General features: G+C 46.6%; 1 protein-coding gene across 1 annotated transcript; it reads right to left on the bottom strand.

The window, feature by feature from the left end:
- Positions 1–5,628: 5,628 nt before the first annotated feature.
- Positions 5,629–23,202, bottom strand: LOC112559075. Its single transcript, XM_025229970.1, has 5 exons — positions 22,848–23,202; positions 9,815–10,129; positions 9,462–9,568; positions 9,055–9,204; positions 5,629–8,926 (listed from the first exon to the last, which is right to left on the bottom strand). Exons 1-5 carry the CDS (start codon positions 22,942–22,944, stop codon positions 8,462–8,464), a joined length of 1,134 nt encoding a protein of 377 aa, XP_025085755.1. The 5' UTR covers positions 22,945–23,202; the 3' UTR covers positions 5,629–8,461.
- Positions 23,203–25,701: the final 2,499 nt, after the last annotated feature.

Here is a 25,701-nt window from a genome sequence, read left to right as displayed (position 1 = left end):
CTTCAGTCAACCTCGAAGACGAAAACGCACTTTCAAAAGTGGACAAAGAGTTTATGGTAGTAACCACTGGTGTGGAGGCAGTTTCTGAACCTGGAGTCCATGTCATCAGATCAGACTGTGACTCAAAGAAAGGTAGAGAACTGGGCGTGACCAGCGTTTGTGTAGAGGAAGTCGCTGGCGTCGTCGCTGCTGGTGACCATGGAAGACTCGGCAAGACCGATGAGGAGGACGAGGGCACTGGAGCTTGGGTATCAGAGATAGAAGCCACAGTGCTAGTGAGGTCGACAGTCTGGGTTATGCCTGGCGAGGGAAGGTCGTTGTATCAGGAACAAGAATCATAGTGGTGAAAGGAGAGCTGTACAGTCCTGACATAAGTGTAGTGACGTCACGGGAGGTCGTTGGCCACGGCGCGCTGGACAGCTCACTTCTTGTCGAAAGGAACAAGAGCGAGTCCAGAAGCGACGGTGATGAGCTGTAGACCGACGACGACAACGACGACGAAGGGAAAACGGTTTCGGATTCAGACATCGGCGCTGTCGTCAGCATCTCGCTCTGGCTTGCCGAGGTGACATCCGGAGGCCATGGTAGGGTGGGTGTTACGATGGAGGTTGGCGAGGTCCAGGGGAAGAAGGCGGTGGAGCTTGGTGCTGGGTACTCTGTAGCAATGATGATGTCGCCTTCAGTCACCATCACCACATTGGACTTTGTCGGACCGTTGACAGAAATGGTTTTGTTGGTGATGGTCACTGGTCCAAGGACCTGGGATACAGACGAAGTCGTAATCGATTAGCACTTGACTATGTAGCTCGTATGTAAAAGATATTTTTAAAGTAGACGGTGATGATGAGGAAGAGGACGAAGATAAAAATACAATATAATATCACATAGCCGACAACAATAATTAATAATAAATTTAGAAGAAAAAAAATTACCATTGTTTCTGACAGCCGATTTATGATGAGGAACGCAGATGGGGAAACGATTTACTTTCAAAATGGGGGAGCTGATTTTAACGACGGAGGAAAAGAGGTTGAATAAGTAAATAAAAGCCAGGCTTACAGGGTAAGTGATAATGTTGGCTATCTCGCTGATATTCAAGGCGTTGAGTAACTCGAGCAGCTGGCTGTTGGTCAAACTCCCGCTGGCACTGTCAGCACCAGCCTCACCTGTCGCCTCCCACCATGAACTCCAAAGACACTAGGGAGTCATTCTTGGAGTCCCTGCTAACATCTACCACCTGAAAGGTCAAACACTTTTAGTTTCCTTTCTCTCTCAGGAGTCCACAAAATATTCACATTCTGCTAAACACTCTTTATTAATTTCATTTACCGCGATTCGGTTTTTACGACGAGAACATTCTCTTCGAACTGTAAACCTTCCCTCGTTCTTTTGAATGTTGATTTTATGTGGAAGCCATACAATCAAGAGTTCCTCTCTCTGTAGGAACACAGCACTAAATCCTAGCTCACATATTAAATAATAATAATATTAATACCTTCAGCACCGTCTGCACCTCTGACGCCGCCTGCCTCCGGTGACGCTCAGGACCAGGAGTGTCACGTGACCCCGCGGAGCGAGCAAGAAGAGCTTGTGCATAGAGTCGCTGCAGAGCTGAAAAAACAATCACATCGATAGAAATAATCTTTATTAACATCATCTTTAGATACGGACATGTATTTATAGGTGCACCCACACTCACATTAAACGTAAAGCGATCGAAAATTAATTAAACAAGTTCGCACAGAGGCGTTTGTTGACTTTGTAGAAAGGACTTAAATGCTTTCAACTTTTTTTTTCATCCCCTGTGATATGACCAACATTATAACATGATTAAATTCTTTTTAAAATCGGTCGTCTGATACACAGGTGTGTCTCGTATTTATGCTCTAAACAAGATATCAGGCCGGCAGACAGGAAGGTAGCCACAGTAATATCCAATACAATGCATCACATCAATCAACTCAAGAACTCTGAGACATCTCCATCGGACTCTCACGAAAATCGCACGTTAAACTGTCGGCGAAATGCGGAATATAAACAACTACACAAGGACTTCGGAAGATATGAGTGAGATATCTGATAACTATAACTCAGGGGTGGGGAATGTCATGTGGTCTGGCCATGCCCGGCAACCCGCTGTGTATATCGTCTTTGTAATTAAACAAGCTGTGCACGACAATTCACATACAAATGGCGATCAGGTTTCACTGGCAATGAAGAGATTGGACTAAATCAGTGAAACGAGACGCAAACAGGTTTAAAAGAAAGGTAATGAGCTTTATGTATGCGCATGCTCAGTCCATCGAGACACCGCCTGCAAGTGGCTCGGCAGGTCTAGACTACATGATGAGCAGACCATGCCAGGACAGTCATTCAATCCCAGACATTGGTGGAACATGACACCTGCTACCCGTCTTGCCTGTATCAGGGTGACTCAGAAGACAGTCGGTGCCAGACAGTCTGCGAGTGTAGACAAATGCTAACACACTGTGGCGAAACTACAGCTTTACTAGTACAGCAGGCTAATTTTTTGAAGTTGATAATTTTGTACGTCCTCTAATGATGTTATAAATATCAAATGGACCTTGGCAGTCCGCTGTGAGGTACCAGAGACCACACTTTTTTCGCTCCCAGCTTTTTGTGAAGGCGGTGCCCCTCTCTTCTTCCCGACCTTCTCCAACCGTCCAAGGGAGTCAGGTACTCATTCACGACAGCTGGGTTGACAAAGAGTAAGCTTGCATGCGCCACGCGAGTTATCGAACCGGCGCGCCTCCGAGTTCGGACACCAGTGGTTTCCTCCACTTGGCCACCCGCTTCCCCGATGTGTTTGGATTGGGTTGGGTTTGTACACGGACTTTCATTTACTGTAGGTACCTGGGTTTGTAGGTGTCGCGTGTGTGTGTGTATGTGTGTTTGTGCGTGTGTACTAACAAATAAAAGGAAGAGCATCACAAACATCACAAAATAAGCAGCAAGACAATGGTTTAAAAGTCCTGAATGATTACACGACAACAACGTTAACAACTGACACCTCGCTGGTGGTGGAGTCTTTAAAATGGGGATTGCACTCGTGTCTAGAACTAAGCAATCTTTTCGGGAAATACTATACGTGGTAGAGAAGGAGATGATGCAGACCTGTTTGGCTACATCCTGTTTCTCCAACCCACGACAATAAAACCGAGGCGAAACTCGAGTGAAAGACTCACGTGTCGTGCTTAACATGTGCCAGGAGCACAGTGTACAGTCCCACGATAAGCCCACAGCCAGCGATCAGTGACGCCCCATGCATCCTCATATTAGTCGATGGCATTCAAGATAAGAAATGGCGATGTCACCACTCCAAGAGCTGGGCCATGGGCCCCACAAGTCATCATCTCGAGGACCAGCCACATTTGTGTACCTGAGCCCACTTCAGACTAGTCACCATCTGTCATCCTCCACTGCGGGCCTCACGCCGGGATAGTCTTGGCTCAACCCAGATGTTATACATCGACCCACAATTATATATTGATCAAGCCACTGAAGGAGTCTGGGCTCACTGTGCCAACCCCCCAGTCGGGGGCAACAGCTGTGGTGGAGGAGGAATGATCAAGACATGGTCTGTACACCTCCAGCGGCCTTGTTGGTGCTGTTAAATAACTGATAATTGTTATCTAATGCATCTTCACACTCTCCTGATGTTAGTGGGGAAAATTATCAAGGTCGAGAAGGTGTATGCCAAACCAAGTATCCGAGAAACATATCAGATTTCGAAAGGTAAAGAGTCCTTTGCCTACAAGTCATGGAGGATGTGAAGTAAGTGTTTTGTTTTGTCTTGTCTTTTTATTCCTCATCATCCAGTGGAAGCAAATCATCACCCTAAATAAAATGCTTACCTTCAACACCTTAAAGGGCCATCAACTGCACGGCTAGTAAACAAGCAAAACATTAATTCAAGGGCACTGCACATTCTATCTACGGGTGACCTATGAACTTACCCTCTTGAACTTTCTGCCGGAAGGCGAGCGATGTGACGTTGACAGACCTTTCCACTACGATCGTGATTCTCAGGATGGACGGCATCGACGTGGGTTCTGCGACTTCATTTCTGCCTTCAGTCGTGTGGAGCTCTTGGGTGGGCGTTTGGAACAAGCTCAATGAGGGTGTGTTTCCACCCTGGGTAGAGGTGGGGTACACTGACACTAAAGCTGCAGGTGTGAGCGAGTCCGGGGTCAAAACTTGACCTGAAGGAATGTGTCCCTCATCATCAGGAGCATGGACGCAGACACCGTGAAGAAATTTTGCCAAGATGTCACCTCCATCGGAAGTTCTGGAAGAGGAAATTGCGAAACTTCTTCTTCCGGGCTACTAGAGGGTGTCAGTGCTTCTATCCGGGTATTCGTGTTGCTCACAGCAACATCCAAGCTCCCAAAGCTTGTTTCAGAAGGTTCAACGGCCTTCCAAAGTGTCCCGTGCGGTTCGTACAGTTGTTGCGCACTGGTTACAACAGAACTGGATTCCTGCAGCAAGAGGTCAGATGGCGCTACAACAGACGTGACCTCTGATTCAAGGAAATCGAGCGGATCTTTTCGCTGCCATGATGAATACTTTCCTGCCAATCCTCGAGATGATTTGATGTGGCTAGGACAGGATAATTGGATGGTAACGAAACTGGCTCTTTGGTGACATACCCTGACACCTGACTTCTGAAAAATCACTGACAGCAGTTCTGTCGAGATCGAACTGCGATTTGGATGCAGATGGAGTAATAGATGATACATCAGTGATGACTAAAGGGCGATCACTTATTGTAGCTTCCCCTGGGATTACTAAAGACTCTTCAGTGAACGCTGTATTTGACGAATATTCATGTCCATCATCTGAACTTGCAGAAAGCACATCAGACCATATGCCAAAGTTTGTATGAGCAGTGAGTAATGTCTGTTGTTCTGTTGTTTCCAAAGGTTCAGGAAGAAAAGCGCTGGAGGTGCCGACACTGGACAGACTTGACACCGTCTCTGGACCACGTGACCAGGAGGTTGCTGCAAGTGTGGCCGTCCAGCTGATGTCCTGAATCTCTAGCCGTTTCAAGTACATCAGGAAGCAGGGGTGGTGAGGTGTCTATCAAGCTCTGAACGGAGTCGGTCAAAGTGCTGACTATGTGAACAGTCGCCTCTAGTCGTGATGCCGCTGGTGTTGCGGAAAATGTTAGCGATGCAGAAACATCTGCAAAACTTTGATGAGAGCTGATGACAGCGATGGTAGAGGCGATGTCTGCTTTCGATGGTCCTTCAGCCAGCGTGCTTTCTAATTTTTCTTCGGTCATTTCTCCTATACCAACTTTCGCGTGGAATGATGGACATGGGCATGTCACTCAACAGACTTTGTACTTCGCTGACGTCACCCATGGCGGATGGTATCGCGGACAAGGTCTCACTTGGTGGCGCTGTGAAATACTTGGCATAGACAGAAGCAGATGTAAGGATTTCTGTAGACAAATCAGGTGTGCTGATAACACTAGATGGGGATTCAGTCAACAAAGGTGTTTGTAGAGTCGGTTCTACAGATTCCTCAGTCGTTGTGTATTTGTTCATCTCCAGCATGGAAGACAATGAAGGCGTGTTCAGCATGGATGAGGACGAAGAAGAAAACATTTCGGATGCAGTGTATGACGATGTTAAAAAACCGACTGTATCGAGAACATCGCTACCTGGGATTCCCGAGGTACAAGATCAGCTTCTGAAGGGTTGCAATAGTTTGGAGACCGCTGACGAGGCGCTCGGGTGGAACCGTCCTGGAGCAACAGAACTTAATGGCGACAAGCTAGACATCACTGCAGGAGGAACAGAACTCGATGAAAAAAGATCAGAAGTCTCCGTATGGCTAACAGAGCTGGACACACGAAGGTCCAAAGGCACAGCAAGACTTACAGAACTTAATTCACTCACTTCGTCCAAACTCATGGCGGGACTATACAAGTCTGATTGATGACTGTCGAATGTCGATACAGAGTTAACCAAGCGAGATGCATAGAAGTCCACTGGAATTGTAGAACTAACAAAGTTTGCTATGTACTGGTCCGAAATTATTGAAGAAAAATGAACAGAGGAATATTGGTTGGATATGTGATTTGTGGAAGGGGTTGGATTTGAGCCTAAAATCATTGTGGTTGTTGTAGAATCTGATAGAAGCTCACTCAGTTTTATTTCATGGACTGTCAGAAGTTGAGGTGTACAGGTTCGATGCCAATGTGACAGTGTGAGACATGGATGCCGATTGGTCCAAATTATTTGACGGTTCGAGAATGTCTGAAGTTGATGTGTATAGGCTCGATGTCAATGCAATAGTATGAGACATGGATGCCGGTTGGTCCAAATTGTTTGATGGTTCGAGACTCTCAGAAGTTAGTGGGTATTGGTTCGATGTCAATGTGATATTCTGAGATATGTATTCAGGCTGGTCCAAATTATTTGCTTGGTCGAATTAAACTTGAAGATTGATACAATGTATCTGAAGGTTGAACAAAACTTGATGATGATTGGTTCGGTGTAGTTGAAGGTTTAACAACGATTGACAGTGATTGGTCCACAGTAAACGAAGGTTGAGAAAAGATTGACTGTGATTGGTCCAAAGTAACTGAGGGTTGAAGGAAACTCGATGGAGACTGATCCCAAGTCATTGTAGGTTCAAGAGAAGCTGAAGTAGATTGTTCCAACCTCGTTATAGATTCTTCAAGACGTCTTGGAGGTTGGTCCGAGGTCATCACAGGAGTTTGAACATTCGTCGTCTGCTCGTCAAAGGCAACCGTCGGGCGAATAGAGCAAGATGGCGAGCAAATGTCCGACTGAGAAGATTTGCTGACGAGTTCCTGATGTTCGGTTATAGAACTAGACAACAAAATTTGCTGACTCTGTAAATATACGGACGAGGAAGATGCTGAGTCAAGATGTAAGCTGGAAAGTGTTGCCATAGTGACTGGTGTTGCTCTTAATATATCAGAGACTGTCATGTCGACTTTGAAGTCTGGGGAACGAAAGTCACTGTAATAGTTTGAAGACAAAACTTGTGTTGGGTAGCTGAGGCCGGGCAGTTCAGACCGCGAGTTTGTTATCTCGTCAGTTCTCGCCATGACAGAAGTCTCCCCTGACAGAACAGCACTTGCTGACTGGACTGTGTGGTCAGCTGTGTTTTCTGTTCTTTGAGTACTAGAACCTTCGAACGGCTGCTGAGACTGTTGGGACGGTTGTTCTTGGGAGGAGAAAGACGATAGCCCACGAACCGTACTGGTGGGCAAGGCATTGTCATCCAAGCTGGACGAAGGTAAACGAGATGAAGCTTCTCCATTGAATGATGATGTGATGCTGAGTGACTGAGGGTGTAGAGCTGGTAAGGAAAAGTAAAATTTAGAGTAGTCTTGAGTTCCAGAAGTTCCGAAAGATGATTGTATCACAGACGCTGTCGGTGATGGATTCGTTGGAGCGAGAAAATGTGGGGCCCTCCGTGACGTTTACAGTGACGTCATATGACGTGGAGAGGAACGAGGTCTGTACAACGGAAGCCGTTGGCGAGGAGGGTGGTTGTAACGATGAAGGGGAAAGTGGTGACGATACTGATGATGAAGGTGGTGGTGATGATGATGACGACGACAACGGCTCTGATATGCTCGGTGAAGATGGCAATACAAGACCTGGCGCGGACTGAGACGACGCCTGCATCGTCCCGGGGTGTGCCATTTGTAGAAAGGCGAACTCTGAGGAAGAAATGACTGTAGTAGCGAAGGTCGAGTGTAAACGCTCGTCACGTGACGATGGTGTGTGTGAAAGCTCTGTCTGCGAGCTGCGAGTGCTGTCCAGGAACACCTGAGATCGTGCGGTGGACGGCACCAGGGACAAATCGCTCACCCCAGTCGATAACCTGTTGACCCCAAGCATCAAACCTGCATCAGACTCGGGCTGAGAGGTTGAAGATGAAGGCGAAGATATAACAGCATCACTTAAGGCTCGGCGACAGTTGGAATGTTTGTTCAGTGACAGCGGAGCTGGGGGCCAGCCTCACAGATGTCACGTGTTCACCATCCACTGTCATGGAGTCAGAATGGCTTGTAGAGCCTATGTCAGTGTCAGCTGACATGTCTGCTGCTACAGAGCCAGGCGTTGTCAGGGCATCGTGTTTGTTTGAAAATGACCTGGCATCTATTTCTGATGACACTGTAGAGAACTGATGTGATGATTCTGTCCCTTTCATCATCTCCATGACGAGCTTATTTTCTTCTCCTGCGCCAGGGACTGACTGGTTGTGCCCAGACTTGATGGTGTTAGTGTAGAGACGAGTTCAGGGCTAGACCCTGTTAAGTCTGTGAAAATGCTAACAGTTTCAGCCTTTGATGATAACAACACTGCACGAGGATGAATTCCGAGCTTGTGTGCAAGATCATCTAATGGTTCTACAGTGCTGTGGTCCCAGAGCTCTACTGAACTCGGATTTAATGAGTTTTGAACTCTTGCAATAGTATCTGGTGAGGTTTCCACGTGACTGTCCTGCGAGGCTGACTCCACACCAACACCGAGCTGCTCACTGGCCTCTGGGTAGAAGCACTCCCCTCAGCCATCCCGGAATCAAACAAGATAGTCGCTGACCCCACATCATAGTCCTCATCAGTCGATGATATCACAAAATAAGTCTGAGTAGGGCTCAGGCTTGACAAGGTTGAGGAGGTGAGGATGGGTAGAGCTGACAAGGCTTCACTGGGCAGGATTGATGGGGAAAGGTCAGGAAACGATGACTTTCTCGACGATTGAAAGTCTGGTGGAGGTGGGACTGTAGGCAGGACAGAGATGACACTGGATGCTGAGGAATGTTCACTCTGGACGAGCTTTTCCGAGAACAATGACATCGTCTCTATGTCCAACCCAGAAGACAGTCTGCTTTCTTCCAAAGACGAAATTACCTTTTAAACAAAAGTATACAAGTATTATGAGCAACATATTTAAGCTCCATGGGGAATTTAGTTTTAAACAATCATCATCATCATCATATCATCATCATCAATCATCATCATGAATATTTTTATCTCACCGGCAAGAACAAGAGAGACTCCAGCTCCTCTGCTGTCAGATTTCGAAGCCTGTCTTGCGTTGTCTCTATGGAAACAGCTCTGCTGTCTACCTTGACGACGAGACGAAGAATGACCAAAGATTTCGGATCCTCTCGCTGATTTCCAGAAGTCTGCAACCAGCAATTGATTCAATGTGGAGCCAAAAATTCAAATTATGTACCCAGTAAGTCGTTCAATACGGATCACAACTGTGATGCCTATAACCATAATTAATTTAACAAAGTAAAAAATGTGAATTATTTCACCTGTGATCGATTTTAAGTGTAAACTACGTGACCAGACAAAGTTAGGGTTAGTGAACAGCAAAACACGGACAGGAAACATTTTGATTGAGCTATACCTTTACAGGTAAAACACCTCGTGTTACCTCGGGTAGATCATTGCGAGCTGCACGGCGCCTGCGCAGACCCTCAGGGGGTGAGCTCTGCTCATGGTACCCGGACTTCACAAGGGTGTTGTACAGGTGGCGCACAACTATAGACGATAAACAATCAAAAACATATTTAAGCTCCGAGGCTTCCAGTAAACCTTTAGTAACATTATTTCGTTCTTTATACAGAGAATATGAATTAAAAGCTAATTACTCATGTAAGTATCAATTTCTCTGGGGGAAAGGTCACAAGTAGATACAAACATATTTAGGTGGGCACACAGCTGCACAGCTGGCAGAAAACAAAGAAGACTAAACCCGTAGAAGCCAGTAGAGAGAAAATGCTGTACCATTTGCAAAGGAAGGTGAGATGCCAGCGATGACGAGACAGCCGATGACGGTCTTCTCCGAGCGAGAAAAACCCTTGCACGTGCCGTCAGACCCCGGGAGGAGGTCCTCCAAGCGCCTGACATCCTCCTCAGTGAGGAGTTTCCTCAAGATGCTCGACTGCAGCGCCGCCGTGGACTCGTCAGACTGCACTGACGACGACAACGACCATGGGTCAAAGGTCGCCTGCCCCGCGCTGTCTGTGGTGGGAGTCGCAGCCCACTTGAGTGAAAACGAGGTCAGGAGGTCACCGTGCTGCCTGTATGGTGTCTGTTCGTCTGAAGAATAAACAACAAACACAGAATGATGCCTTTCATCAGAAGACGGTAGGAAAGGGTTACTATGCGAGTAACTTAAAAATAAACAAAACGTTTTATAAACAGTCGATGTTAGATCATTTCAGTGAATATAAAGTGACGATGATGATGGTGATGATGATGATGGCCGGCAATACAGAGAGGAAAATGGCAATATTAATGTATGCACGACAGCATGATGCCCTGATGATATTGGGGATGAGTTTGTTCACCACAGTCCGGTGACCGGGGTGATGATTCAAATCACAGGACTCGGCGCGTGCCTGTATCCGTGCGTGCGTGCGCGTGTATGGGTGCGTTCTCTTAGAGTACGTGATGTGCATCCGAGATTACATGTTTATGTAACTCGCTCCCTCGCTGTATCTCTGTCTCCTACTCTCTCCCTATGTGCATACAAATGTTTACTGACAAAATAAAAAAAAACAACCTGTGAATGCACAAAATCATCTCAGCACACCTGCTGTCCTGTTGACCGAAAGTGTCGACATACGGAAATATCCTATTGTCCCTGCCCGACAGACCCAGCCTTTGTCAAGCAATAATTTCTTTGTTCTTCTAACAGATCCGCAAGCGTCAGGCGGCGTAACCGTTGCGAGACCCGCTGAAGTTGCCTCCCTTACAGCCGAGAGCCGTGCGCGGGGTGACGGGGTGCACGTGGTTGACGTCACAGGGGGAGGGGTAGCGGGGATTTTGGATTGGAAGGAGCGGGGGAGCTGTCACGAGTGTCGGTGGTGAATGAATGAAATTGGAGACGAGCAAAGAACAGCAGGCATTTAATTAAAATTCATTCGCAAACAAAATGCTGTGTGCTGAAGGATGGCAAAGTGTGCTAATGGCATGGCTGTGTGTACACTGGGTGATAAAATACCGCGAAAACAATCTCTTCAATGTAAACTTTCCATTATTTAATAATAATCATGGATTTTTTCAATTTTGTCGCTTTAATCATGGATTGTCATGACTTACTACTTTATTTTAAAGCCAATAATATTCAAACTTTTAGTTTGTGTTTAATGATTTGTTTTGTTTTGTTTTTGCTTTCTTCCTGTCTTGAAGATTTACTTTCTATGGCAAATTTTCAGCAGCTTTTGTCCAAGAATATTATGTGATATATAATAAGATGATATGTAATATAAAGTCTTTGGTTTCGGTTCATGTTGCACCCTCCTACCCCTCCTCTCCCAACCACCAGGTCCCTTACCTTTCTTGTCTGTTGCTTGTCTAATACCTCATTATACACCAAACGCATCTTCATTATGTAAACATGTGCTTAACAAGAAACATTATGACCACCCGGAATTGTTGCTCACATTAAAAAATCAGAAATTTCTTTAAAAGAAACGGATCAGTCCCGTTTCCCGACACGTGATCAATCTAAGCGAGGCCTAAAACCAAAACCACCGTTCCCCCAAATTTGAAGCGGTCAAGCCAACGCCATTATCTCAAATGGCTTCGATGTCTTCACACCAACTGAGAATTTCCGCCGACGATGTTCTTACAGCTCTTCACAAGGAGGTGCTACGCGACAGCCAACACATCCCCTCCATTCAGCAGCTCGTGTGTCATCCACTAGCTTCATCTTTCTCTCCCTCCCTCTCTCTCTCACACACACGCTGCAGCCGAAGTGTCAAAGGTGAACGAAAGTGACTCCATCTATAGTTAGACCCTTTGAGCCAAAAGGTCAGTAGAACAAAAGCTCGTTGGGGCCAATACTTGTAAGTATTCATTTCCTTGTCCCTCTGGCATTCCCCCGGAGGTCAGTTGTAAGGCAACCTGGCTTCTTGCAGAAGCGTGCTTCAAGTGCCCCCCTGTGAGAACTCGTCCTCGAGCCTCCAGTGACGGTCCTGACACACATTTGTGACAACTTCTCCGTATGTCACACTATGTCACGCCTACAGGGGTTCAACTCTCAGAATGCTTCACATTACAACATAGGCACGAGGAGGTAGTCGTGAGACACGTGCGCTGTACAACTACCAGAAAATAAAGATGAAAATAAAGATGAAAATAAAATACTCACAGGAGGGGAAATAAGGAAAGAGGGTGGGAGAAACCAAATGTAGACGAACGTGGAATTGTTTGTTTTTGTTTATGTTGATGTTTATGCTTATGTTTTGGGCTTCTGTTGAAGACATACGTGTCTGAACTTTAAATGTTAAAGGGAAAAGCAATGGAAATGGCGAGTTGTGCTTGAAAGATAAATACTGTCATTCCAAATCGTCTGCGGCCAAATTTTCGGTTTTCACAGCAATTGTTGAAGCTACAACACAACTTTGAGGCAGTTCAAGAAGGCCGCCCTGTTTTACGGTCAAGTGACATCATTCAACCCACTCCAGAGGCCAGCGTTGACTTCATGAAGCTCGGTCGTCGAAACGTGTCACGAATCTGGCGATCGTGACATACAGCCTCGAACCCGAGTTCACCGAGGAAGAGGAGAGCAAACGGACAAGGCTGACGTGACAGAGGTCATGTGACTGAAGTTACAGAGGTCATGTGACTATTGGGACAGAGAAAGCCTTTCTTGTCCAATGGCGCCATAGTCACGAATTAGGATCACTTTGTTTTCCTTCGCGAAAGAGTTTAAAACCTGTCGGCTTCCGAGAACAGGTGCAAACTGTATTTTAGACACGACTAACGGTTCCGTTTAAAACGCAAACTTTATGAGTGGAAACAATTCTTAGGTCAGTGTCTGTCATGAAACACACCTAGCCCGTTTCCTTTCAGGCAGGTAGCAGGAGGCGTCAATCAAAATAGTTAACCAGTCAATGCACCAGGGTCCTTGCTGATTGCTTATAAGACAACTGAGATCCTTGTACAAATGTTTTGAAGCATAACAAGCTGATGAATCGTGTAATACACTTGGAAGTATGTTGTTAGGTTACTATATCCGGTCTTGTTATTCTCGTCAGACAAGTTCATCGGTGTGTAAGACAACCTTCACTGGGTTAGGGTCACTGGACGTCCTGAAGCCACTAGGTTCATTCTTTCCAAGATATTGATGAGAGAAATCAAAGTTAATAACTCCCACATGAAACAAGCCTTCAAACATCCACAGAACGAGATCCAGCCTGTGAACTCATCCTGGAACCAGAAAACGATTACGTCCTCAAGCTGTAGTCAATGGGAGACCTGGTAGAGTACGTTGATAAGACGTGTTCCCCGTCCGACGTGAGGTCACAGGTCACATGTCTGTGCACGTGTGAGAACGCAGTTGTTTTTAGGATAGAATCGCACGAAATTGAATCACAGGAAAGGAAAAGAATGTGAATCGCATATATTTTACGATTTGGTATTTTACACCCAGCTTAACCCCCGTCATTTGAATTAATAATTTGCACCCGGGATACCTTTCTAAGCAACAGCAAATACGATTTTATTGCGGTGTGAAGTTTATGTCAACACCGAAGACCTACATCAGCGAGCAAATAACGAGCAAATAATTTGCACGCAAAGCGGATTGCAAAGATGGCGGATTCCCCATCAGTCCACGTGTCCGACGGATGCGCCACGCCTGAGTCGGCAGTGAAAACAGCCTCCCCATCCTCTCCTCCCCTCGCTAGTGAAATGTGAATATTGAAAGAGGGGCATCTGGGTGTCCACCTGCGGTGGGGTGAAGGTAGAGGGCGCTGTTGGGCTGACGTCACGAGGTGTGTGCATGGAGTGCGAGTACACTGGCAGATGCGCCGGACGCTGCACATTCCGAGTGTTTAGCGTCTGACAGCAAGCTGGCCAAGGGGACCAAAAAATAAAAGTTTTGGGGGAACGCATGCCAGGCTGCCATGCAAACTGGAACACGGTCACGTGGCTGTATTCAGTCGCTGTCATATTTAGATTACGGCTTCTAACAAGCTTAGTGCCGAGTACCAGGACACATGACTGTATTTCTCTGTTTGCGCTCGTAAACAAAACGAGATCGTCAGAGTAATCTGTGCAGACAATGACCGTCTGTCTTTGCCAGGAGATGGTCGTCTGTCTGCGAGATGGCTGATCAACACAACAGGAGTGTTTTTTTTCTCTCACACACACAAAAACACTAGTTTTTTATGTTTCTATGTTCACCCTCATCAGTCATGGTCACACACATAGAGACTGCGTGAGAACGTGTAATCATGTGTGCGCATGCGTATGTAAGTGAGACTACATGGAAGTGTAACTGTTTTGTGTAGTCCACCTTCGTGAACGAGTCTGCCGCTGATCCTGATGCACTTTTCGCGAGGGCAAGAGAAAGCCTGACTGACCCCTGCCAGACAAGCCGCGGACTTGAGAGTGCCAGTGACGTCACGGCATCCAGCGTATAATGACCTCTCACCGCTACGGATGTTGTTGAGGCCAATACAACCCTGCAGCTTTTTTCTCCTCTTCACTCCGAGCTCACGTGCACACAGCGCCGTGCGCGCCGACGACTGACCCTTCAGACCGTCAGCCGCGAGAGGCGCTGGACACCAGACTGGTGCTGGCGCCTGTGACGTCGACAGAGGAGAAGGGGAGGCTATCCTGATGATCGAGTAGTGTTTGACAGGAAACTTCACGCAGCCTGCATTAACAGTCGAGTGTGTGAAGATGGATCGTTGAGATGACCCAGTGTGTGAAAGGACACTGCGGATTGGAGAGACAGTCCAGTCTGTGTGTGTGTGTGGAATGGATGTGTGAAAGGTCACTGTGGATCGTAGAGATGGTCCAGTTGGTGAGAGTGAATGAAAATTTTTAATTCAGCGTGAATGAAAGCAGTGCAGGTGATCCCCTGTGTGGGTGGTAAGGAGAATTGTAGAGATGATCCAGTGTTCAAGGGGGAGGGCGTGTGGATTGCGCATTTATCAACGATATCAACGAGGGTTTATAATTATGAGGCTGATCTGCTGATTTGCTGGGCCGAAGAAAGGCGGATAATTTATGTTCGATTAACGAGTGTGGAAAGATGCGTTGTGGATTCCACTGGTGACCATACACGAGTTCTCGTTCTAGAACCATCGGCAAGAGACAGGGTTGCCTACATCCTCTGTTGAACAAGCCTGTCCGTGCACATAACCTTGTGCAGACGGTCCAAAGTTTTGCTGCCTCAAATTAAACAAAACGACATGCACATGTCAATAAAGAGAGAGAGTGGGGGTAGGGGAAGACTCGGACAAGAGTCCACTTACTCGTCGCTTTGTAGGCGCCTCACAGGGCAAAGGTCAGGGCCAGCAAAAAGCTGCGATTTCATAAGTGTTGATCAGCAGAGAGAGTGACTAACGGCTTCGTCTAAGTGCTGAGCTGTGCCAGCCCGCACGCGAGCGACTTTTTACAAAATTTTTACAAACATGTACACTTTGAGAGCATGTACACTTTACGAACATGTACACTTTGAGAGCATGTATACTTTAAGAACCCGTGCAATGTACGAACACGTATGCCACTGCGTGTATGTGTGTGTGTATCCGATTATTTTCTAAACTTTTAAATTTGTATTGACATCTGTTTGAGTATACACACTTGTAACTTTGACCTCAAGGATTATAAACAATGGGAGAGTGGCAGTCAGTGAAGTGCGACAGACAACTAACGGAACATTTTCTGAGTTGAACTCAAAGCTCTCAGACATCCGTCTCCACTGAGTTCGTCTTCACGCAGGGCAATTATATCCGTGTCCTGTAGAAAGTATGATGAGCGGAAGTGAACTGATAATAAAATTGCTGGTAATTAATTTATGAGACGATAAGTGAAGCATATACTTGTCATCCTGTTGCTGCAGTGTTCCAGTCTGAATCATGAGACTATAAACCTTGTTGGCTGGCCACTGACAAGAAGCCACCAGCAGGTTCCCCGTCCCCTGTCTACTACCTAATATTGATTATTACTGGTCAACGAGCGACCTATCCCCCTCCTCCTCCTCTTCCTCCTCCTCTTCCTCCTCCTCCTTTTCATCATTTTGTATGTGCAGGCCCACAGTTTATTTCTGGCCAGTGTAAGTCGTGCAATCTGATTGGGTGAGACACACGGATGTCTATAAGTTAGACGGTTAATACCGACACTAGAAAACATACAACCACGGGGGAAAACCGTAGTGATACGTAAACAAGGAAACGAAGGATGGGTTTCTAGTAATTAGATGAAGTGGTCTGCACCGCCAGACTTAAATGGTCAGTGCTGAGGTAAGTATCAGCAACTGCTCACTTTAGGAGAGAAAAATAAACTCCACTTTGATGTGTAAAAAACAGCAACATTCGACACCTATCACAGTTTTCTTTTGAAAATATTAATATTCTGCTGAAAGACGAAAAAGAAGATGATATTTCAACAAGAGCCTGGCAGACTGAGTTCAGGTATATTGTCTGTAGGGTGCATGGTCAGGCGAGTTTCGTTTGTCCACGTTCAGCAAACGTTTATCTTTATGGCCTGGCTCTGTGGCTGGGGCAGGATTTTCAAACATATTGCCAACGGGTGCCAGAAAAAAATCCGTTAAGCAGCCACGTGTACTCCGTGGCTTTTTTGTCCTGTTTGAAGAGAGCGACAGTTGAGTCTTCAATGCCTGTTTAAAGAGCATTCTTAACCGAGTACATGCTCTGAGATATAAGACTAAGTTTGGTAAATTTTTACGGGGAGATTGTGTCAGAAATGTGCTAGACAGTGTTTTACAGGCATTTTACAAGACTGAAGATTTCCAGAACAAGATTTCATTGGCTATCAGGTATATCAGCCCTAAGTTTGGTTACATTTAGACGAACCAAACAGCAAACAGTTTGTACGGGGGACGAAACGAGAAGTCCAGAGACCTGAGGATGTCTAACACCATGATGCTGTCTGTGTTGTTGCCACTGTCAGTAAACAGGAGTGTGCGAGCCTACCTACCTTTCTCTCCATTGCCATGACCGGAACTTCTCGGAATGTGCAAAAAACAAAACAAAAATTTGAGAGGAAAGAACGAGGAGGGATCCCACCGGACCTGGGGAACCGGGTCGTTAACCCGTGGTGACCACCGTTTCTACTTCACGACTGGGTCCCCGGACTCGCTGTCTGATCTTGCTGGTTTATAATCAGAGTACGATGTTTGGTCTAGGAGTACCCTGGGTAGACTGTCTGAGTTAGACTCCTTGTACCCTCTATGGTGTGTGTTAAGAGAAAGAGAGAGCGCACGCTCGGATGTATACTTCAAGAAAATTATGATTTTATTTAGATTATGTTGGTGTGTCAATTAAAGTTTTTTTGGAGAGACAAACAGCTCAGCCTTGAAGCCACCTTCCGTGCAGGTAACGTCTGAGAAAAACATCTTCTGGAGCTGTTGATAAACACACGGTGTATAGACGCCCACCTGAGTGGTCAGGTGACGCGAGTGCTGCAGGCGTACAACAGCCGACAGCAGCAGCCAGCAACTGCCATGTGAACAAGAGATGTTTCTCACTGGAACCAGCCACACAGACTGACACGAGATAAGCAGCAAAAACAGAGCTTGATGAACGGAAATAAATAAAAATGGAAGACCTTAATGTTTTCTTTGTTTCCATCACAGAACTAGATTTTCGTTTCCAAATGCGTTGAGGTGAGAAAGGGACGAGTAGACAAACACACTGCTTGTCTGCCAGAGACCAAACAGTCCAACTCGCTGACCTGTTGCACAAGACGAGAGCTGGCAAAGATAACACCGCGGTTCGCATCGCCCTTACTCCCGTTGCTAGGCAACAGCGAGGATGTTCCAGGCCAGCTCTGGCGCCATTCTAACAACGGCTACCTGACGCCGCCGCGAAATATTTTCACAACCCTCTCGAAACATGGAGTAATCACTTGAACATCTTGTGCAGAATGTAACCACTTTTAAAAGCCAAGAGCACCACAAGATTCGCCCAACTGGAAACGGAAATCTGTACAGGAAGTGAGTGTGAGAACCGATGAGCAGATGAGGAGAATGTTCACAGACAGAGGGCTCCACTGTCGCCACAGGGTTGTGACCTCACAGGCGGGCAAACAATGGCTCAAAGACTCAAATATGAATATAGTAATATGTAATAGTTTTAAACTGTCCTCTGCTCATTAAATGTTAATTAATTTATTTAGTGGATTCTGATGGGAGTCTACAGACATACAGGGGGTGTGGTGGCGCTGAAGAGTTCCTTGACCGATTGACATCCTCGTCAGTTTGTCATCTTGGGGGTGGGACAATGTCTTCCTCCACCCTAAACAATTCCAAGATGCTGTCATGGTTAACATTCATCCATGATGCTCACCAGTTTCAAGTCGCCATCATGAGTGTGTGTGGGGTGGGTGGTTCGGGTGCAGCAGGGGGCGTAACTGTGCGCCCGTCTTTCCAATGGCTCTTGATGCTCGAACAATGTTGAGAGTGTTGTTGTTATCATGGTCATCTGCCCCCTGTCTCTATATTTAGCTCTTCCCACACCGCTCGTGTTTTCAAACAATAGACTCGTGTGTCTCTCTCGTCCATTGGGACAAAAATGCCGATTAAGCCACACCTCTCAACAGAGGGAAGGAAGGAATTTGAATGAGGAAGAACAAACCCATGAGTAATTGTGTTGTCGAGAGTCTGGATAGACACACACATCAGATGTCATGCACCATGTATGTGTTTCTAAATGTTTTCAGAACTAATTTATTTTTTCTTCGTGTGATCTGGCGTGTTCTATAATTAACGTACATAATTATTATGCATTTAACGCGCGCGCGAACACACACACACACGCGCGCGCACGTGTAGAGATTTCTGATAACCGCACCGGTCTCGGAAGCGTAACGACACTCGAGAAGATAGGAAGTGAAAACAGACGATGGTGAGGAAGATAATGGCCGGAGCCTGTCTATGCTGTCACAGAGGAAGGAAGGAGATTGTGGGTACAGTCATGTCACGAGCCGGAGACCAAGCTGGTAAATCTCAGCAAGGCTTATGACTCAACATCCGGGCACCGTGTCTCATCACTCCACCTCCAGTACTTTGCAGTTTTGAGAATTACTTTAGCTGGCGGTTTCTTAGTTCCCTAGCGTATCAACGGACACGCCCGACGGGGAAATGAGAGAGAGAAAAGTAATGATTGTTTTCTGCATTTTGCCTCCACGTCAACACTTGCTGATCACCAGGCCAGGCTAGGCTAGGACAGGACAGGACAGGACAGACTAGGACAGGACAGACGCTAGGCTAGGACAGGACAGGACAGGACAGACTAGGACAGGACAGACGCTAGGCTAGGACAGGACAGGACAGACTAGGACAGGACAGACGCTAGGCTAGGACAGGACAGACTAGGACAGGACAGACGCTAGGATAGGACAGGACAGGACAGACTAGGACAGGACAGGATAGGACAGACTAGGACAGGACAGGTCGCTAGACGCTACAGCTGGACGCACAAGATGTCCAGGATACGTTGAAGTGGGGAGGAAAGGTTTTTGAGTATAAAACTGTTTCAGAAACCTGTTGCCGCTCTCAGTTTTCAGCTGAGCATGCACAGTCCTTGCACGTCATCACGAGACCGACATGTTATCGGAAGTGGACAAAAAAAAAAAAAAAAAAAAAAAAATCGAAATCGCTTATCATTTGAGGACCACGCGTCCTGTGGTTGACGTGGCAGGAGTTTTAGAAGATCACTATATATCTTCACACAACTCAATGAAGTGGCTACAGGCTCAAAATAAACACTTCAGAATTTATAAATCTTTGTTCGTCCTTGTTTTTTGTTTGCGACCATCATAATGGCCGTTTTTCCACTAGCACAACAATAAAGAGATTGGAGCGGTTAGTGGATATTTTTCCCTGACACGTGACTTTGCAAGAAAATTGTGAACCAGCGGTTACTAGGAGGACTTCCCCGTCCTAGTGTCAGCAAATGGTGAAGTTCAAGACTCTTCGAGAGTTGTTTGTCTGCAACAGATGTTTAGCCACGTGGCTTTCTTCTCATTCACTATTAACTCAATTTGTTGCCGAAAGCTGTTGGCATTGGCAGCTGGGTCTCGCGCGGTAATTCCGATAGCAAACCACAGGTAATCTCCTTCTCCTTCACCTCTTGTAAAACTGATTAATAGCACCAGCAGCACCAGCAGCACCAGGTCTCAGATGTGGAGACCCTAAAAGGTCACAGCAGCCCACTGTCCTTTGAAACGAAATCCCACATCCTTGAAAGATTTACATTAAGTGCCTCACTCAATCCTGTTTGTTTTTGTTTTTGTTGGTTTGTTTTATTTGTTGGTTTGGTTTTTTTTTGGTAGGGGGGGGGGTGAGGCTACTAGTCGTCACCAGCTAACACAGGTCTGAGGTGACAGCGGTTCGATCACAGGTCTGGACAGAAGGTGGAAAAACGATCGGCTGTGTCGCCAAGTACGTCACTGGTAACAGATTCACCTGCACGTCACCTGCACGTCACCCGCCCCCTTGGCTGCAACACTCGCCAGCGTCAGATTGTTTTTCTCTCACCTGTCGAGACCTCAGGTAGAAGCTTTGTTTGGCATTATCTTCCGATTATCGGCATCAGCAGCTGCCTGTTGCTGACGTCAGCTTCACATTTTGTTGGCGAGGGCGAGAGGCGCTGAGAAAAAATTTTCCCCCGCAAAGTCTCCTTTGTAGTAGTCAACATCTGGGCACATGATACCAGCCACCTCTGTGATGTCTCACTCACAAGATGTGGTTCATGTCATCAGATTTTGTAAAGATTCCATTTTGCAATGAACACATCCAGCTTTTACTGATCTCATCGCTGACTACACATCGCAGGGGGTTGTTCTCATTTTTTTTTAAAATGGCGACAACAAAAAAATCTCATTATTGACCTTTCTTCAACATCTAGGACCCAACAATCAAACAAACAAACCCATCCTGAGTCATCTCAGTCTACATTAGTCTGCACGCGATATTACAGCTGAAACAATCTGCTACAGAGCTTGTCCGATTGTTAGCCTGTGTGATGCTCAAGTACCCGCATTGCCGATAATCTCATCGATAACAAATTTAACATCTTTGGACTCCGTCTTGTTGTCGGTGTGTAAGGCTGCGACATGTAGCAGCATGTGCTACACACGTGTAACCACATTGATCTCAGGTAGTCGCTCAGGTGTCACCCACTCCACTCCGCTGTGGGGATGCGGCAGGTAAACTCAACTTTTGTTCGATGCGGCGACCAGGGGACCACACGTGTACCGCCGTGCCGCCAGGTGATCGCTCTTTTGCGTGTTGTGTGACAGGTAATACTGACCTGTCAACTATCTACCCTCACCGAGGCAGAAAAGTTGGGGGTTTTTTTGTTTTGTTTTTTTTAAAAAAAAGGTCAAGCAGCATCGCTTTCAAGCCTTCAAGAAAATCCCTTCGGTGTTTTACGAGTCTTTGAGTAAATGTACAAGTGTATAACCAAAGTTTTTTTTTTTTTTTTTTTTTGTTGTCTGTTTTAACGAATCTGGACCACTCTACTCCAGGATTATGTTGTGACCAGGGCCTAACGACTAGACGATCCCCACCGTTCGTTGCTAATCTCGTGCACACAGAGCCGTTGATTGTTAGACTGATGGCTAACTCGTCCCAGCCTGTTGACACTCATAAAAATCTGACAACTTTACCTACTAGGTGCTTGCCATTCACCTGTCAGGTAGCCACGCACTGTGCCCTATGTGGCCCTCTCGGACAGCTCCTCTAAAAGTATGAGTTATCCTCCCTGTGTGCGGCTTTTCTCGTGATGATAACTATAGAGGGAGCCTGCGTTCACTTCGCATCTCTACGATGTGTCAGAAAGTCTCTGTGTACCGAAGACGTGTACAGCAGTAAATAAATTCATAAACAATAAATGAGTCACAACACCTTTGTGTGACGAAAAGCAGTTCAAGAGTCACAACACCTGTTGCAGTCGAATGTCAGAAGACAATGACAATAATTAACTTTATTTGTCCCAGTAGGTAATTTAAACATGGGAAGGTGCTCTCAAATACAAAAGTAAAAGTTAGAAATAAAAATAGAAATAAAGTTCGTTGCAAGGTGCAGCGTTAAAAGTGTCAACAGTGAAAATATGAGCAAACGGAAAAGATGAGCAAAGGGGTATACTGAAGTTAATCGTCTGATTCCTTCGCCTCTTTCTCTTTATTGTGAGTTGTGGGTGTGGGGGAGGGGTTGCCCACCCACTCACCTATTTTCAAAATGGCCAAAGCACAATAGTTGCTGGGCTGAATTATCTATACTTATTCTGTACTGAGCGAAATTAAAGATATGACACGAAACTAAGTACTCCTTATGTTCTTGTTGTTATTCTTAAAGCTTTGTAAATGATGATGATGAGGAGGAGGAGGAGGATATAGATGACTGATGATAAGGCCGATGTCGTAGGAGAATGATGATATGCTAGCAAGATGGTAGGTCCACATTCATCAAAATGATGTCTACGTGTGTCAGGGTCTCGCCCAGGCCTGACGAGAGGGGGGGACAGGGGGGTCTGGTGTACCTGGGCCCGCGGCTGTCAAGGGGGCCCGGCCTTGGTCAGTGGGGTTTCTTTTATACATTATATACTGGGAAAATAATTTACGATTACAAGTACAAGGGGCCCGGAGAGGTCTGTCCCAGGGCCCGGGCTGGCTCTCGGCGGCCCTGGTCTCGCCAGGATCCACCTTTTCAATCATTAAAACTCACCACAGAGCCTCAACACCCGTCTGCTCTCCTGCTGACTCAACTCATCTACCCTGTCTGTGGCCGAGAAGAATATTAATTTGAAAAAATCAAATGTAAACTTACCTACGGCCTCCTGGCCACACAGCGGAGTTGGTCCGTAGGCCAGAAATACCATGATGACGCCTGCTAACACCTTCTTCCACACCTTGATCGTCCTCATCGTCGGTCCCTCAGGGTCGGGTGGCGTGAGGTCAACAACGGACCACCATCATGATATCCACATGCTGGCTGGTATGACTAGTTGGTGCGAAGCCCGGCAAACCACTGCCTTGCTGGAGAGGCCTCACATGATGCGGCAGTCGCTGCAGCACATCTTCAGGCCGCACAGCGCCGCAAACTGTTGAAGTGTCCAGCCTCGCTGTCTTCTTCTTCTCCTCTCGCGGCTCTCGCGAGACTCCACTCCGACGCTTCGCCCCTCTCGCGCGCGCTCTCTGCCAGGAAATCGCATCACTTGGCCTGCTGCTGCTGCTGCTGACAACGGAAAATAACGGCTACACACACTTTCCTCCCCCTTCCCCTACCCCACCCGCTGTAAACACTTGATGATTCAACATTTCTTAGCAAAATAACTCGTCAAGGGTCTGGATAATAATCACTTCACGCCAACTGCTCCTCCACTCGCCACTTGTTTCTTTCCTGAGCTGCTTCACCAACGGCCATCAACTGCCTACTTGCCCTTTGTGCCCCTAAAGTTTGTTTCGTGTTCTGTAATAGGTTTTGTTCGAAACTTCATCAGGGGGACCATCCTCGTACTCTCCCGCTCGGTGGTTCAAAGGTGTGATTGTTGCGAGCCCTCGCTGAAACTCTCCTCCGAGTTTCTAATGTTTGTCCTCTGACATAGATACAGACCCCGCAGGTAGTTTGATGTTGAGGAGTTTATTTTTATTAGCCATTTAGCGGCTATTGACGGGTTATTTGTCTGAGTGCTGAGGTGGTCAGCGAGTTCCGAGAACCTTCCCCTTACTTTACGTGTATCATGATCGTAGGTCAGTAGGATCTCGTTAACACTCGTTAAATGATGTTTTGTCTTTTTACCGAGGCTGTACCATACCCAGCCCTATAAACAGCCCAGAAATTTCGATTCCTTATAGATGCATGGTTGTAGATCATCATTATCCAGAGGACGGGGGAGATGACAAAATAAGATTTACACCAAAGTATGAAAATGAAGTCGGTTAAGTTATGATAATAATAAAATGTCAATAATTGAAAATTATCGTGTTGACATTGGCCTTGAGGTATGGATATTACACCGCCATATTGGTGGACGTGACGTGTGCTGGAGGCGATACCTGAACACACAACTCACAGTCTCCCCTCCTTCTCTCTCTCCGTTACCAAGAGATACACGCGATCAGGCAAAGGGAGGAAAAGCTGGGAGGAGGAAGTTGTCGGGGCAGACGACAGCTGTGACAGACGAAAGTACTGTTGCTGTAAAGTTCTTCTCAAGTTCTAGATCACGTGGACGCCAGATGACGCAGTGCTACGACGGATCAAGAATCTCGCACCGGACGCTGAGGTGAAGGGTCAGAGGTCCCCACCACCCCGCCCCCGCAGTCGCCGCCAGCCTTCGATCTCCTCGAACGTAAACAAGAGGAAATCGGCGATGACATCAGGCTGACGGAGGGAATGTGGCAGGAGCAGCCTCGTCGAGGGGATGCGGAATGAAGAAACAGGGAGGCTGCGAAACGGGGGACGGTGATGACACGCGGGTTGAAGTAGTGCACTGTGGGAGGTGACGTCAGCGACACCAGCTGTGACGTGCACGTCCTCAGGGCGCGCTGTACGTCACGCGGAGCATCTTCATCTAGAAAAGTCAATGCAGTAGGTGTAACGAGGGTTAGTCACAGTACTTTAGTGGTTTATTGCTAGTGGAGCATCTATCTCAGGGGGCGATGCGGCCCTCGGACATTTCTGGACCTGCCCGTCTGCCGAAATGGGAAAAGCGCTTTTCTTTATGAATTGAACCTAGGCTTATTTGGTCGAAATTTAATTTATCGAGTACAAAAGCGTTATAAATCGACAGTCAGTAACATTCTAACAGAGAAAGTACAACGATAACAATTAACACGGTTGACATTTCTGATGGAGTCGTTAGAGAGCATCGGGAGGGTGGGGATGCTGACTTCAAAGGAAAGACTGGTTTTAGAGTTTTATTATGAACAAATTCAAACAGCTTCACTTTACATAACAAATTCAGTGTGAACGCATTATGTACTCAGTTACTGTCTATTCCATTATCACTAGGTTTGTTGTGCAGTCACCTGGAGTGTGTTTTGGGTATTTTACCGGTTCGCTGCTTACCTTAGAATTTTGAGACCGGGCAGCAAACAGAAAACTTTACCCACCCCCTTGTTTATCTAAACCTTCAGTCCATACCTACTCTCAATATAGCAACAGCTGAATACAAAGGATCTATTAAAAGAACTTCGTCGAAATGATGGTGAAGAGTAACACGATGGTCAGGTTACTATAGTTAGCTGCTTGTTGTTAGCAAAGCATCAACTGCCCAACAGGGGGCAGTGCTTCTTTGGTAGTGTATACACTACAGTATACTCCGCAGTTACGGTGGATGTACACTTCAACTAAAACCGCTCTGTATCTACCTCTAACCACACACAGAGCTGAGTGTGAGAGGATTGTGAGAAACAATTGTAAAAGCTGCTAAAGGAGCTTTCTGTGCGACTAACTGTGATGGCGAGACCACAAGCACAGGAGAAGACCGACGCCGTGCGTGAGCTGTGTTCACTCCACTGTCCAACTGCCCCACAACACGGCGCACTGCGGAATGTTCGTGCAGTAAGTGAACCCCCGGGGGATGACAAACGGCTTTGGGCCTGAAGCAAGCAGTGACCTTGTTTGAGCCTGTCACGGGGGGAGATGGGAGATGAGCACGGGGGGAGGTGAACTGGAGGAG

Source organism: Pomacea canaliculata, linkage group LG3, assembly GCF_003073045.1.
Source record: "Pomacea canaliculata isolate SZHN2017 linkage group LG3, ASM307304v1, whole genome shotgun sequence".
Taxonomy (NCBI): domain Eukaryota; kingdom Metazoa; phylum Mollusca; class Gastropoda; order Architaenioglossa; family Ampullariidae; genus Pomacea; species Pomacea canaliculata.
Note: the sequence above shows the minus strand (reverse complement) of the source record. Positions and strands in the feature narration are given on the sequence as shown.

Bases quoted from the DNA above. Each gene is read 5' to 3' on its own strand.
- LOC112559075 (XM_025229970.1), bottom strand. From the start codon at position 22,944: ATGAGGACGATCAAGGTGTGGAAGAAGGTGTTAGCAGGCGTCATCATG. The intron at 9,569-9,814 runs GTACAGCATTTT...TATCGTCTATAG, and splicing joins CTCACCTTCCTTTGCAAATG to TTGTGCGCCACCTGTACAAC. The intron at 9,205-9,461 runs GTAACACGAGGT...TGCTGGTTGCAG, and splicing joins CTCGCAATGATCTACCCGAG to ACTTCTGGAAATCAGCGAGA.